Genomic DNA, 14,156 nt, shown 5'->3' with positions numbered 1-14,156 from the left:
CCCGGTCTGTCCCCCCCAGCACCGGGCTGTCCCCGTGTCCCTGCTATCTCCCCGGGATCCCCCGATTCGTGTCCCCCCCAGCACCGGGCTGTCCCCACTGTCCCCCCGATCCGTGTCCCCCCCAGCACCGGGCTGTCCCCGTGTCCCCGCTGTCCCCGCGGGATCTCCTGGTCTGTCCCGCCCCCAGCACCGGGCTGTCCCCGCTGTCCCCGCGGGATCTCCTGGTCTGTCCCGCCCCCAGCACCGGGCTGTCCCTGCTGTCCCCCCGGGATCTCCCGGTCCTTGTCCCCCCGGCACCGGGCTGTCCCCGCTGTCCACGCCCCGAGTGACCTCGTGGCCACGCCCCCGTCCCGTTAGCCACACCCCCGGCGGGTACCGGTGCGTGACGTCACGGCGCTCTGACGCCACGTCCGTGCCATGGCGCCCCGGCGTCCCGCCGAGCTGTACCGGGCGCCGTTCCCACTCTACACCGTGCGCCTGCACCCGCGGCGGCCGCTCGCCATCACCGCCGGCGGCGGCGGCGCCGCCAAGACCGGCATCCGCAATGGCGTGGTGCGGGGAGCGGGACCGGGCTGGGGGGACGGGGGCGCGGGGCCCTGAGGGGTCGGAGGGGCCCGGGTGTGCCGGGGGATCTGACCCGGCGGGGCCTGGGAGGTGCGGGCTGCGGGGTGCGGAGGGGCTCGGGGGCCGCTCTGACACGGCAGGGCCTGGAGGGTTCGGGCTCTGCGGGGTGCGGGGCGGAGGGGCCCGGGTGCGTGGGGGGATCTGACACAGCGGGGCCTGAGGGATTTGCGGTGTGCGGGGTGTGCGGGGCGGAGGGGCCCGGGTGTGCCGGGGGGTCTGACATGGGGGCTTTTGAGGGGTGCGGGTGTGCGGGGCGGAGGGGTTTGGGTGTTTGGGGCGGGTCTGACACGGCGGGGCCTGCGGGGTTCGGGTGTGCGGTGCGGAGAGGCTCGGGTGTGCGGGGCGGGTCTGACACGGCGGGGCCTGCGGGGTTTGCGGTCTGCCGCTGTACGGTGCAGCGGCGCAGGTGGCCCGGGGAGCCCCCGAGGCCGGGCCGTGACCGCGCCTGCCGCCTCCGCCCGCCCCGCAGCACTTCCTGCAGCTGGAGCAGATCGGCGGGCAGCTCAGCGCCTCGCTGCTGCACTGCCACGACACCGAAACCCGCGCCACCATGACCATGGCGCTGGCCGGGGACGTCATTGCCGCCGGGCAGGACAACAGCTGCCACATCCTGCGCTTCAGCCTGCAGGAGCCCGAGGCTCCGGGCGCGACCGGGAAGGACGGTGAGACACGGCTTTGTGTGAGGCACTTGCCCCGGGGCTGTGCTGTGCCGTGGGGATGGGCCTGAATTCCCCTCCTGCCTGCCCTGGATGCTGTGGGGAGGGACGAAGGGCGTTGTGGAGATAAGGCATTCTGTGAACAACCTCGTGCCCACCCTGGATCTCCCCTGTGCCGGCCCTGAATCCCCTCCCCTTGGATGCCGTGGTGCAGGATGTGGGGTCTATGGGGTGGCTTGGGGATGGGGCACTGCCTTGAACCCTTGCCTGCCTGTTCTGAACCTTCTTTTCTGTGCTTGCTCTGGGTACCATGGTGAGCTTTGGGGATGGGACACTGCCCTGGGGCTCCCTTGTGCCCCCCCATCCCTGGATGCTCTTACCAGAGTGTGGGGGGCTGTGGGGTGCTTTAGGGCTGGGGCACAGCTGTGGACCTCCCATGCCCACCCTGGATCTTCCCTGTGCCTGCCCTGGGTGCTGGAGGGCAGGGAGTGGAGGGGAACTCGGGGTCTGTGGGGTTGCTTGGGGATGGGCATTGCCCTGAACCCCTCCATCACTGTCATGGACCTGCCCCCTGTGCCTGCCCGGGGTGCCATGTGGAGATTTGGGGTTTGCATGCTGCCCTGGAACCCCCCAAGTGCCTGCCTGGGGTGCCATGGGGCTGTGGGGCAGAGTGTGGGGAGCCGTGGGGGCTGTGGGGCAGGTAATAGGGAGCCGGGGTGCCGTGGGGCAGGGAATGGGGAGCCATGGGGCTGTGGGGCAGGGAATGGGGAGCTGTGGGGCAGGGAGTGGGGAGCCGTGGGGCTGTGGGGCAGAGAATGGGGAGCTGTGGGGCAGGGAGTGGGGAGCCGTGGGGCTGTGGGGCAGAGAATGGAGAGCCATGGGGCTGCAGGGCGCCCTGGGGAGGGGCAGCCCGGTGCCAGCCGCGTCCCCCGCAGGCAGCGGGGACAAGGGCCCGCGGCGGCGGCGGGGAGGCAGCGGCGGCGGGGCCCAGGGCGGCGCGCAGGGCCGGGCCCGCGAGGTGAGGGTGGAGAGCCTGCAGCGGGTGCGCACCGACTTCAGCCCCGACGCCCTGCAGAAGGCCGTGCGCTTCAGCGCCGACGGAGCCCTGCTCGCCACCGGCGGCGCCGACGGCTTCCTGCGCCTCTGGGAGGTGGGCACGGCCCGCCGGGACACGGGATGGGGACATGGCGGGGCTGGGGGCACGGCGGGGCTGGGGACACGGGCTGGGCAGCAGGGCTGGGGACATGGGAGGGCGGAGGGGAGCCTGGTGAGCCAGGGTGGGCATGGGGATCTGGGGAGACGGGGGGGAATGGATGTGGGCACAGTGGGTTGAAGGGCAGGCATAGGGAGCTGGGGTGGGCACAGGGAGCTGGGGGGATGTGGGGGAATGGATGTGGGCACAGTGGGTTTGAAGGGCAGGCATGGGGAGCCAGGGTGGGCACAGGGAGCTGGGGGGACATGGGGGAGTCAAGAAGGGGCATGGGGGAATGGATGTGGGCACAGTGGGTTGGAGGGCAGGCATGGGGGAGCCGGGGTGGGCACAGGGAGCTGGGGGTACATAGGAAGGTGGGGGGATGTGGGGGAATGGATGTGGGCACAGTGGATTGAAGGGCAGGTATAGGAGCCAGGGGGGACATGGGGGAGTCAAGGGGCATGGGGGAATGGATGTGGGCACAGTGGGTTGGAGGGCAGGCATGGGGGAGCCGGGGTGGGCACAGGGACCAGGCTGGGCAGGGGGAGCTGGACCCAGAGGAGCAGTGGCTGCCGTTGCCACACTGATGGCAGCAGGCCTTGGGCAGGGATAGCTGGATTGGCAGCACCTGTGGTCACCTAACACTGCTCCCCACACCTGCCTGGTACCACGGCAGGGCCTGGCCCTGCCCGGCACCCACAGCAGCTCTGCCTCTGCAGTTCCCCAGCATGAAGAAGACGCTGGAGTTCAGAGCCCACGATGGGGAAATTGAGGACATCGCACTGGGCCCTGACAACAAGGTGGGTGTCAGGGGCTCCCCGGTTCCCTAGCCCTGCAGGAGAGGGGCCTCAGACCCCTGTGCTGTGTGCAGCAGGTGGTGACAGCCGGGAGGGACTTCCAGTGCTGCGTGTGGCAGCAGGACCAGCTGGTGACAGGGCTGCGCTGGCACGAGAACCTGCCTGGCATCCCCGACAAGGCCTATCGCTACCAGGCCTGCCGGTGAGGGCTGGGGATGGGGCTGGGCAGCTCAGAGAGACCTGGGACTGGGCACTGGGACTGGGCAGGGGGACAGGGAGGGGTGTTGGAGCTGGGGACAGGGCTGGGGATGGCGCCGGGCAGGGGAACAGGGCCAGGGGCATGGGGCTGGGAATGGGGCAGGGCAGCTCAGATAGAGCCAGGGGCAGATCAGAGGCCTGGGGCACTGGGATTGGGACAGGGCAAGGGGACAGAGCAGGGGCATTGGGGCTGGGGACAGGGCTGGGGATGGGGCTGGGCAGCTGCAGGTAGAGCTGGGGGCAGCTCAGAGGGCTGGGGTTGGGCACTGGGACAGGGCAGGGGCACAGGGAGGGGTGTTGGGGCTGGGGACAGGGCTGGGGATGGTGCTGGGCAAGGGGACAGGGCCAGGGGCATGGGGCAGGGCAGCTCAGATAGAGCCAGGGTCAGATCAGAGGGAAGGGGCGCTGGTTACTGGGCAGGGGCACAGGGAGGGGCGTTGGGGCTAGGCTGTGGGCCTGGGGCATGGTCATAGGGGCTGGGTCATGGGGCAGGGGTTGGGGAGGGGCCATGGGGCTGTGAATGGGCCACCCCTGCCTGCTGCCCTGCCCTGTCACTGTTGCTGCTGGGTCTGTGGGAAGGGGTCCCCTGGGCTCTGCTGGCAGCTGTACAGGGAGGGGCCTGGGGCCACGTTTGGACTGGGACAGTGGTGGTGGTGGTGAGGGGCTGCACCCCCTGTGCCCCACATTCCCCCCGTGCCCCTCTGCCTGTGGCAGGTTTGGGGCCGTGGAGGGCAGTGCCGGGGCTCTGCGGCTCTACACGGTGCAGGTGCCCCACAAGCGGGAGCGCCGCCCCCCGCCCTGCTACCTGACCAAGTGGGATGGGAAGAGCTTCCTGCCGCTGCTGACGCGGCCCTGCGGCTCCGAGGTGGTCTCCTGCCTCTCCATCAGGTAGCCCAGGGCCAGTGGGCACGGGGTGGGGGCCGTGGCAGCCCCCGCTCACTGCCGTGCCCCCACAGTGACTCGGGCACGTTCCTGGGGCTGGGCACGGTGACGGGCTCCGTGGCCATCCACATTGCCTTCTCGCTGCAGGTGAGTGGGGCAGGGCTGGGGGCAGCCCCCAGCCCCCCCAGCCCCTCACCGCCCGTGTGCCCCCAGAGGCTGTACTACGTGAAGGAGGCCCACGGCATCGTGGTGACAGACGTGGCCTTTGTCCCCGAGAGCCGGCCCGGGCGGGAGCTGCTCGGGGGCCACGAGGCCGCCCTGCTCAGCGTGGCCGTGGACAGTCGCTGCAAGCTGCACCTGCTGCCCTCCCGCCGTACGTCCGGGGCTGCCCCTGGGCTGCTCTGCTCCTCCCGTGCAGGGGCCTGCGCTGCAGCCGGCTCTGACCCCTCCCTGTCCCACAGGCTCCCTCCCTGTCTGGCTGCTGCTGCTGCTCTGTGCCGGGCTCATCGTGGCCACCATCCTGCTGCTGCAGCTCGCCTTCCCGGGCTTCCTGTAGCCCCCTGGCCCCCGGAGGGACCCTCCAGCCTCCCCCCACCCCACACAGACTGTGAAGGACACGAGGGACCAGCCCTGGCCCCGCTGTCCCCGCTGGCGCTCGGGGAGCAGACGTGGGTCCAGGGAGGCACGCAGGGCGCCGTCCCTGTGGGACCGTGCTGGCAGCAGAGCAGGGCCGGCCCGGGACAGGGCCCTCTCCTAGCCCGGGAGAGGAGGGTCCTGCTGGCCCCTGCCCTGCTGGCCCCTGCCCTGCTGCTGCCATTAAACTGGAGCATGAAGGCAGTGCTGTCCGCGTGTGCTGGGGGAGCGCGCCTGGGGCTGAGGGCATCGTGCTGCGGGCGGGCTGTGCCCCCGGGGCCGGTGCAGCACGGGGTCTGGCTGCCCAGGGCCCCGGCTCCGGGATGGGTGTGCCCCCGGTGCGGCACCGGGGCCCCGGGCTGTGTGTACCGGCACGGCCCGACCCGGTGCTGCTGCAGGGCCCGGGGCTCGGTGCCGCTGGGCTGGCCCGGCTCTGCCCGGGACCGTGGGGGTCTTTGGGGGGGTCTCACCCACCGACGTGGCCCCGTCCCTGCTGTGACCACCGATTCCGGGCCCGTTTGGAGGGGCCGGGTCCCGGTTCCCCCGGCGCTGCCCCGGGGCACCTGCGTGCGGCTGAATCCCGGCTCCCCGCGGGAAGGGCCGGGCCGGGCGGGGCCGCTCCCGGCCGCGATGGCAGGGCCGGGACGTGTCGGCTACGTGGCCCCGGGGCGGGGCGGGTGGCACCGACACGCGAACGGGGCTGGGTGAGTGGGTGCCGGGGGGCACCGGCGGTACCGGGCTGGGCGTGTGCGGGCTGAGCGCGTACCGCGGTGGGCACCGGCGGTACCGGGCTGGGCGTGTGCGGGCTGAGCGCGTACCGGGGTGGGCACCGGCGGTACCGGGCTGGGCGTGTGCGGGCTGAGCGCGTACCGGGGTGGGCACCGGCGGTACCGGGCTGGGCGTGTGCGGGCTGAGCGCGTACCGGGGTGGGCACCGGCGGTACCGGGCTGGGCGTGTGCGGGCTGAGTGCGGGCGCGTCCCCGCCGCCGTGGGGGAACCGGGGCAGCTCCCGGAGCAGCTCCTGCCCCTCTCCCAGCGCCGGGCTCCCACGGGCCCTCCCACCGAGCCCCGGCAGGGCCAGCCCGAGCCCGCTGTTCTCGTCCCGCCGCAGGCCGGGGTCGCGGGATGAGGAACGCGCCAGTGATGCTGCTGCTGCTGCTCCTGGTGCTGCTGGGGCCAGCGGCATGGGCTGCCCCCAGGGCGGGCACCAACAGGTACGGGGACACAGCCAAGGGAAGGCAGAGCTGTGGGGCACAGGGGAAGGCAGAGCTGTGGGGGGACAGCCAAGGGGAGGCAGAGCTGTGGGGGGACACAGGGGAAGGCAGAGCTGTGAGGCACAAGAGAAGGCAGAGCTATGGGGGGACACAGGTAGTACAGGAAGGCAGAGCTGTGGGGGCACAGGGGAAGGCAGAGCTGTGGGGCACAGCCAAGGGAAGGCAGAGCTGTGGGGGCACAGGGGAAGGCAGAGCTGTGGGGCACAGCCAAAGGAAGGCAGAGCTGTGGGGGGACAGGAAGGCAGAGCTGTGGTGTTTGTGTGGCTGCAGGGGCACAGGTGCAGGGGGAGTTCAAGGTAGCCATGGGAGGGGCAAGCACAGCGAGGGCTGGGACCCCTGGATCTGCAGGGGCCGTGGGTGGGGGGTGTCAGGCCGGGCTGGGCAGCCCCAGGGGCACAGGTAACCGAGCCCCTGTCTCCTGGCCAGGCCTGAGCTCCCCGTGGCCACAGTCGTGGATCCCCATCCCAACCCGCTGAGCCCGGAGCCGCCTGCCCTGCTGTGAGTGCCTGCCCTGCTGTGAGTGCCTGCCCTGGGGACCCCCACCATGCCCAGGGCTGAGCGTGGGGCTGGGGGCACAGTGCTGGGGGGCTGCACAGTGCCCAGCCTGCCCTGCAGTGCTTCCCAGCCCAGCCCTGCTCCCCCCAGGCTGCTGAGGAGCGCTGTGCAGAGCCTGGGGCCCCCGGAGCAGGACGTGCAGGCCATGACACGGGAGCAGGGTAAGGCCATGGGGGCGTGGTGGGGGCCTGAGGGGCTGCTGGGGCCAGGGACCCCGGCCCCACAGCCCCCCATGCCCCACAGCCCTGCTCTACCTCTTTGTGCTCCACGACCACGACCAGAGCAGGCGCCTGGACGGGCTGGAGCTGCTGCAGTTACTGGGCACGGTGCTGGCACAGGCTGGGGGGCAGCCAGAGCCTGACATGGTGGGTCCCACAGGGATGGCTCCTCACGCCCCCCTGAGCCCCTGGGCCGAGCCCTCGTCCTGATCCCCATCCCTGCAGGTGGCTGCACTGGTGGACCAGGCCCTGGCAAGGCAGGACCTGAATGGGGATGGGCTGCTGGACCCCTCCGAGCTGCTGGACCCCCCCAAGCTGCCCTTGCCTGGTCAGGACAAGGGTCCCCCAGGACAGCCCCCACTAGAGCAGCAGGCAGTGCTTGGGGCTGTGCCTGGCGGGGGCACGGAGATGCCAAGGCAGGACCTGGGGTTGAAAAGCCCAGAACAGGCAGCTCCTGAGGCTGGAGAGCCCCAGGATGGAGCCCCTGAGGCTGGAGAGCCCCAGACTGGAGCCCCTGAGGATGGAGAGCCCCAGACTGGAGCCCCTGAAGCTGGAGAGCCCCAGACTGGAGCCCCTGAGGCTGGAGCCCCAAGCATGGAATCTCTTCAGGTGGAATCTCCCAATGCTGAGGCCTTGGAGGCAGAAGTTGTCCTTGGGGCCAAAGCCCCCAGTAGTGATGCCACAGAGGAAGAGGAAGCCCCTGAGGCTGAAGGCCCTGAGGAGCAGGCAGCTCCAGCCTGGAGGGACCATGGGGAGGGGTAGGCAGGGGGGCTGTGGGATGCAATGCCCCAACTGCTCCCTGCCCTGCTCAGGGCACAGAGGGGCAGGGGGTGACCCTGGCCAGGCTGCTGGGGCCAAGGAGGGCTGGGGCCGTGTGGTCTCCTCTGTAACGCATTGGATGGAGAAATAGAGGCACTCTGGTGACCTTGGCTGTGGTCAGTGCATCTCAGGGCAGTGGGACCCCAGCCAGGGGACACAGGAGGCAGCAGTGGTGCACATGGGGTTTTATTGGGGGGTTCTGGGTGCAGTGGAGATGTGCAGACGTTGCTGGGTGGGTGCAGTGGAGATGTGCAGATGTTGCTGGGTACAGTGCTGTGCCTGGGCCCTGCAGGGGTCTCCAGGCACACGCTCAGACGATGCCATCGAAGCCCTGGATCCCGCATTTCCTGCCTGCGATCTGGCAGCCGAAGGTGAGGGCATCCTGCAGGCTCCTCCCTGGGGATGGGGCCCAGGATGAGCTGTGGCCGTGCCAAACTGAACCGTGGCCGTGCTGTGGCCGTGCCACGTTTGTGCCCACCTTCTGCGAGGGCAAAGATGACAGCAGCGTTGAAGGTGTCCCCAGCCCCCAGCGTGTCCACGAGGGTCTCTGGGGGGAAGGCGTCCGAGTGCACCAGCTGCCCGTCGGGCCCCAAGGCATCAGCGCCCTCCTCAGCCCAGGCGCAGATCAGCGTGGCCCTGGGGGAGTGTGAGGTGTGAGTGTGAGGGGAGTGTGAGGCACCGTCTGCCCCCCCCGGCCCCTCTCGGGTACACCCCTACCCTGGCTGGATGCGCCCCCGCAGCCCCCGCAGCGCCTCGGGGGCCGATTGGTACCCGAAGTGCCGGGCCAGGTCCTTGCTGATGAACACCTGTGGGAGAGGGGCTGGGGCGGGGCAGCCCCCGGTACCCCCAGCCCGGTGCGGTGAGATCTGTGCCCTGGCGGCGTCCCCAGAGCCCTCCTGAGCCCCCAGAGCCCGCCCGAGCCCCCAGAGCCCGCCCAAGCCCCCAGAGCCCGCCCGAGCCCCCAGAGCCCGCCTGAGCCCCCAGACCCCTCCATCCAAACCCCCCACCCCCGCACCCCCCGAGCCGACTCCCCCGGACCAGGACCCCCAGCCCCCGCAGATCTGACCGCTCCTGTCCCGACCTCGGCCCCGCCACGCCTTTGGCCTCGCCCGGGACAGGGAATCGGGACAGGGGATCGGGACAGGTGATAGGGACAGGCGATGGGGACAGGTGATCCGGACAGGGGATCGGGACAGGGGATGGGGACAGGGGATGGGGACAGGTGATCGGGACAGGAGATCGGGACAGGGGATGGGGACAGGGGATGGGGACAGGTGATCGGGACAGGGGATGGGGACAGGGGATGGGGACAGGGGATCGGGACAGGGGATGGGCACAGGGGATGGGGACAGGCGATAGGGACAGGGGATGGGGACAGGGGATCGGGACAGGCGATCCTGCCCATCGCCCCGGCCCCGCACCACTTGTCCCCGCCCCATCAGCGGCAGCAGCTCCTCCCGCGGCTTCTCCAGCTCCACCGAGATCCGGACCCGCCGCTCCGGCGCCGCCGCCCGGTTGTGCCGCTCCAGCCGCTCCAGCATCGCGCCCTGCTCCGCCGCGTTCCGGGCCTGCGGACACGGCTCCGGCATCACCGGGGGATCGCCGGTCCCGGGAGGCCCCTCGGTCCCGGGGATGCTCCCTCACTGGGGATGTCCCCCAGACCGAGGGATCCCCTCCGGTCCCGGGCTCACGCGCAGCCCGAGGGATTTTCCTCGGTCCCCCAGAACCCCCCGAGCCTCGGGCTCACCTCGAAGTGGATCCACCTGTACTGGGAGAGGTCCACCCGCTCGAAGTCGCGGGCTGTCACGTCGGGCAGGTTCCTGTGGGACGGAGGCCGGGGGGACATGGGGACCCTCTGCCTGGCCCGTGCAGGGGCGAAGGGCAGCCCCGGGGGCCGCGGAGGGCCCCGCGCCACCGGGACAGAGGTCCCGAGGAGGCACTGCCGGGTGAATCATTAATGATGGCACCGTGAGCTGGACTCCAAGGGCAGCGCAGCGGTGGCCGCGCTGGGACCTGGGGTCAGCCGTGCCCAACAGTCCCTGACCCCCTTTGGCACGGCTGAGGGAGCCGGGTTATCCCCACGGGGCCGTGCCGGCTGTCCCGCACTCCGGAGCGTGGAGATATCATCGCCAGTCCCCACCTCCGTGTGGAGACACCAGCTCCGGTCCCGGCAGCGGCACCGGCGGTGACAGGGGTGCGGGGACACTGGAGGTGGCAGTGGCTGCAGGGACACCGGCGGTGACAGCGGTGCGGGGACACCAGAGGTGACAGTGGCTGCGGGGACACCGGCTGTGACAGGGCTGCGGGGACACCGGCTGTGACAGGGCTGCAGGGACACCGGCTGTGACAGTGGCTGCAGGGACACCGGAGGTGACAGGGGTGCGGGGACACCAGAGGTGACAGTGACTGCGGGGACACCGGAGGTGACAGTGGCTGCAGGGACACCGGCTGTGACAGGGCTGCGGGGGCACCGCCACTCGCCCCATCCGGCACTCGGTAGCCCCCGGCAGGCAGCGGAGGGACCCTCGGGGCAGAGCTGGCAGCGCCCAGAGCTGGCAGAGCCCAGCGCTGCCCCGGGCCCGGGCCCTTACGTGTCGTGCAGGACGATGGTGCGGGAGCCGCTGGCAGCGTTGACGAGGCAGCAGGCGCAGGGCACCTCTCCGCGGGGCTGCCAGGCCACGTGCGCCGTGTCCACGCCCCGGCGCTGGAAATCGGCCGCGATGAAGCTGAGAGGGGACAGAGAGCGGGCTGGGGGCCGCCACCGGAGCGGCGGAGGCGGGCGGGCAGCCGGGAACCGCGGGAGGGCAGCCGGGAACCGCGCCGAGGGCCCGTGAAGCGGCGGGGCGGGTCGGTCCGGTGCCCCGGCGGGGCGGCAGTTCCCGCACCGTCCCGCACCACACTTACTCAGCGGCGGGCCCGGGCGCCAGCGAGCCCATGAAGGCGCAGGGGGCTCCCAGCAGCGCCAGCACCGTGCAGGAGTTGGAGGCGTTCCCGCCGCGCTGCCAGCGCTGAGAGAGGCACCTGCGGGGCGGGAGCTGCGGTGGGCACAGGGCCCGTGCGGGGACACCGGAGCCCCCGTTGCCGGTACCGGACGAGAGGCTGCGGCGGGCAGGTTCGGGCACACCGGAGCCCCCCGCTGCCGGTACCTGGTGTCGGAGTCCTCGGCCGGGAAAGCCTCCACCACGCTGATGATGTCCAGGCACACCAGCCCCACGCACATGATCCGCCGCTCTCCCGCCGCGCCGCCCGCCGCTGCCGCCATCCCGGGCCGCTACCGGGCGGGACCGGGGCCGGGACAGGGACCGGGACAGGACGGGACCGGGATAGGGGCCGGGCCAGGGACGGGGACAGGGACGGAACCGCGCCGGGAACGGGCAAAGCCCTGGCCCCGCCCCCTCGCGCCGCCTCCAATCAGCGCCCGCCGCCCCGCCGGGCCCTCGGGGGGCGTGGCCATGCTGGTCCTCCCTGGTCACGCCCCCACGGGGCGGGGCGCGCGCACGGCGGGACCGGGGCACGGGGACAGCGACAGGGACAGATGGACACACAGGGACAGACACAGGGACAGATGGACACACAGGGACAGATGGATACCCAGGGACAGATGGACACACAGGGACAGACGGACACGGGGACACACAGGGACAGATGGACACAGGGACAGACACGGGGACACACAGGGACAGATGGACACACAGGGACAGACACAGGGACAGACGGACACGGGGACACACAGGTACAGATGGACACATGGGGACAGATGGGCACACAGGCACAGATGGACACACGGCCATGGACCCACAGGCATAGACCCGTGCCTCCCCCCATGACTCATGCAAAGCCTTCCGAGCCGTTCGGTGACCCGGGGGTGACCCGGGACTGTCCCCCGCCCACCCCGGCCGAGCTCAGCCGCTCTCCGGAGCGAGCGGGAGCCACCGGGGCTGCTGGGACCCCCGGAGCGGGGCCGGGGCTGCTGGGACCCCCGGAGCGGGGCCGGGGCTGCTGGGACCCCCGGAGCGGGGCCGGGGCTGCTGGGACCCCCGGAGCGGGGTCCGTTCCAGCCGTCAGGTCCGTGACTGCTTCAATCCCTCCATCTGCCTGTGGGTGCAGCGTTTGCTGCAATTCCTGCATTGCTGTGGGTGCAAATGCACGGCTGAGCAGCCTGGGGGAAACTGAGGCACCTGGGGTCTCACCTGAGGGGTGCAGGTGAGAGGAACAGCAGATTTGTGAACAAACAAATTTATGAACAAACTCTGGGTCTGCTGCTGGATAAAACCAGCACTGGGAGATAAAAGAAACACTGGGAAGGATTCACTGATTGATGAATGGAAAAAGAGATATTTGCTTTTGCAAATAAATTTTAGGTTTGCTGATAAATGAAATTAGACATTGAAAGATGAAAGAAACAATGGGGAAAAACCCCTAAATTCCATAAGAATTAAAAATGAAAAGGGAGGGTTATACATTAGAGGGAAAATCTCTGGTATCAGGCGTTTTGGGAAGTCTGAACCTCTCAAGTACCTCAGCCAATGGGGAAAGAGAGAAGGGAAATGTGGCTGGAAATTGGGATAAAAAGGAGGCTGCATCCTCCAAAAATTGGAGAGATCCCAGGGGATGCCCCATGGCCTCTCCCTTTATTGGGATAAAGCCAAAAAGGGACTCCTCTGTCTCCTTTTTGGAAATGAAGCTCTGGTGTTTGTGGATTGATTTTCCTTACACAGGGGACTGAGGGCACCCAGAAGGGCACGGGAGGGTTTGGGGTCTGGGGCCTGCCCGGGCATGGAGGCATCGGGGCTCCCTGGGAGGAGGCTGGGGTTAAAAAGGGATTTTTGGACTATTTCAGAACATCCAGCACAGCCAGGGCACTCTCCTGTCCAAGGTTGTGCAGTTGGGAGCACTGGGGCTGATTGAGGCTTCACTGACCTGGGACAGAGAGAGAAAAGGTTGATGGCAGAGCTGCTGGAGCGTTGAAGGAGGTGAAGAGAGAAATTGTGTAAAATCCTGGGCTCTGTGTGTGAGACACACCGGGTTTAATGTCTGGTAACTCCTCAGGGCACTGCAGGAGCTCCTTTGGCAGCCGCCAGAGGGACAGACGGACACACAGGGACAGATGGACACACAGGGACACATGGACACACAGGACAGACAGATGGACACCACAGAGCAGGTTCAGTCTCTGGAACTCCTCAGGGCACTCAGGAGCTCCTTTGGCAGCTGCAGAGGGACAGACGGACACACAGGACAGACAGACGGACACACAGGACAGACAGATGGACACACAGGACAGACAGATGGACGCACAGGGACAGATGGACACACAGGACAGACAGACGGACACCACAGAGCAGGTTCAGTCTCTGGAACTCCTCAGGGCACTCAGGAGCTCCTTTGGCAGCTGCAGAGGGACAGACAGACACACAGGACAGACAGACGGACACACAGACCCGTGCCACAGAGCGGGTTCAGTCTCTGGAACTCCTCAGGGCACTCAGGAGCTCCTTTGGCAGCTGCCAGAGGGACAGACGGACACACAGGGACACATGGACACACAGGGACACATGGACACACAGGACAGACAGACGGACACACAGGGACACATGGACACACAGGGACACATGGACACACAGGACAGACAGACAGACACACAGGACAGACAGATGGACACCACAGAGCGGGTTCAGTCTCTGGAACTCCTCAGGGCACTCAGGAGCTCCTTTGGCAGCTGCAGAGGGACACATGGACACACAGGACAGACAGATGGACACCACAGAGCGGGTTCAGTCTCTGGAGCTCCTCAGGGCACTCAGGAGCTCCTTTGGCAGCTGCAGAGGGACAGACAGACACACAGGACAGACAGACGGACACCACAGAGCGGGTTCAGTCTCTGGAGCTCCTCAGGGCACTCAGGAGCTCCTTTGGCAGCTGCAGAGGGACAGACAGACACACAGGACAGACAGACGGACGCACAGGGACAGACAGACGGACACACAGGACAGACAGACGGACACCACAGAGCAGGTTCAGTCTCTGGAACTCCTCAGGGCACTCAGGAGCTCCTTTGGCAGCTGCAGAGGGACAGACAGACACACAGGACAGACAGACGGACACCACAGAGCGGGTTCAGTCTCTGGAGCTCCTCAGGGCACTCAGGAGCTCCTTTGGCAGCTGCAGAGGGACAGACAGACACACAGGACAGACAGACGGACGCACAGGGACAGACAGACGGACACACAGGACAGACAGACGGACAC

General features: G+C 68.8%; 3 protein-coding genes across 4 annotated transcripts; 2 read left to right on the top strand and 1 right to left on the bottom strand.

The window, feature by feature from the left end:
- Nucleotides 1-365: 365 nt before the first annotated feature.
- On the top strand, nt 366-5,246 carry PREB (prolactin regulatory element binding). Of its 2 annotated transcripts, none has more exons than XM_071417149.1 (9): nt 366-552; nt 1,094-1,286; nt 2,216-2,430; nt 3,192-3,272; nt 3,347-3,471; nt 4,242-4,415; nt 4,484-4,556; nt 4,623-4,782; nt 4,871-5,246. In XM_071417149.1, exons 1-9 carry the CDS (start codon nt 418-420, stop codon nt 4,963-4,965), a joined length of 1,251 nt encoding a protein of 416 aa, XP_071273250.1. In that variant the 5' UTR covers nt 366-417; the 3' UTR covers nt 4,966-5,246. The 2 variants fall into 2 exon arrangements, with proteins under 2 accessions (XP_071273250.1, XP_071273249.1); XM_071417148.1 differs by having other exon boundaries at nt 3,344-3,471.
- A 130-nt stretch (nt 5,247-5,376) lies between these two features.
- Nucleotides 5,377-7,994, top strand: CGREF1 (cell growth regulator with EF-hand domain 1). The gene is made up of 5 exons (XM_071417150.1): nt 5,377-6,256; nt 6,743-6,814; nt 6,962-7,032; nt 7,115-7,236; nt 7,315-7,994. The coding sequence occupies exons 1-5, from the start codon at nt 6,168-6,170 to the stop codon at nt 7,849-7,851; spliced, it is 891 nt and encodes a 296-aa protein (XP_071273251.1). The 5' UTR covers nt 5,377-6,167; the 3' UTR covers nt 7,852-7,994.
- Nucleotides 7,995-8,078: 84 nt separating this feature from the next.
- On the bottom strand, nt 8,079-11,295 carry KHK (ketohexokinase). Its single transcript, XM_071417152.1, has 8 exons — nt 11,055-11,295; nt 10,813-10,929; nt 10,500-10,634; nt 9,656-9,728; nt 9,330-9,476; nt 8,626-8,714; nt 8,387-8,544; nt 8,079-8,304 (listed from the first exon to the last, which is right to left on the bottom strand). Exons 1-8 carry the CDS (start codon nt 11,168-11,170, stop codon nt 8,219-8,221), a joined length of 921 nt encoding a protein of 306 aa, XP_071273253.1. The 5' UTR covers nt 11,171-11,295; the 3' UTR covers nt 8,079-8,218.
- Between the last annotated feature and the right edge of the window lie 2,861 nt (nt 11,296-14,156).

Source organism: Agelaius tricolor, unplaced genomic scaffold, assembly GCF_023055355.1.
Source record: "Agelaius tricolor isolate 1412-34295 unplaced genomic scaffold, bAgeTri1.0.p SCAF_68, whole genome shotgun sequence".
Lineage (NCBI taxonomy): Eukaryota > Metazoa > Chordata > Aves > Passeriformes > Icteridae > Agelaius > Agelaius tricolor.
Note: the sequence above shows the minus strand (reverse complement) of the source record. Positions and strands in the feature narration are given on the sequence as shown.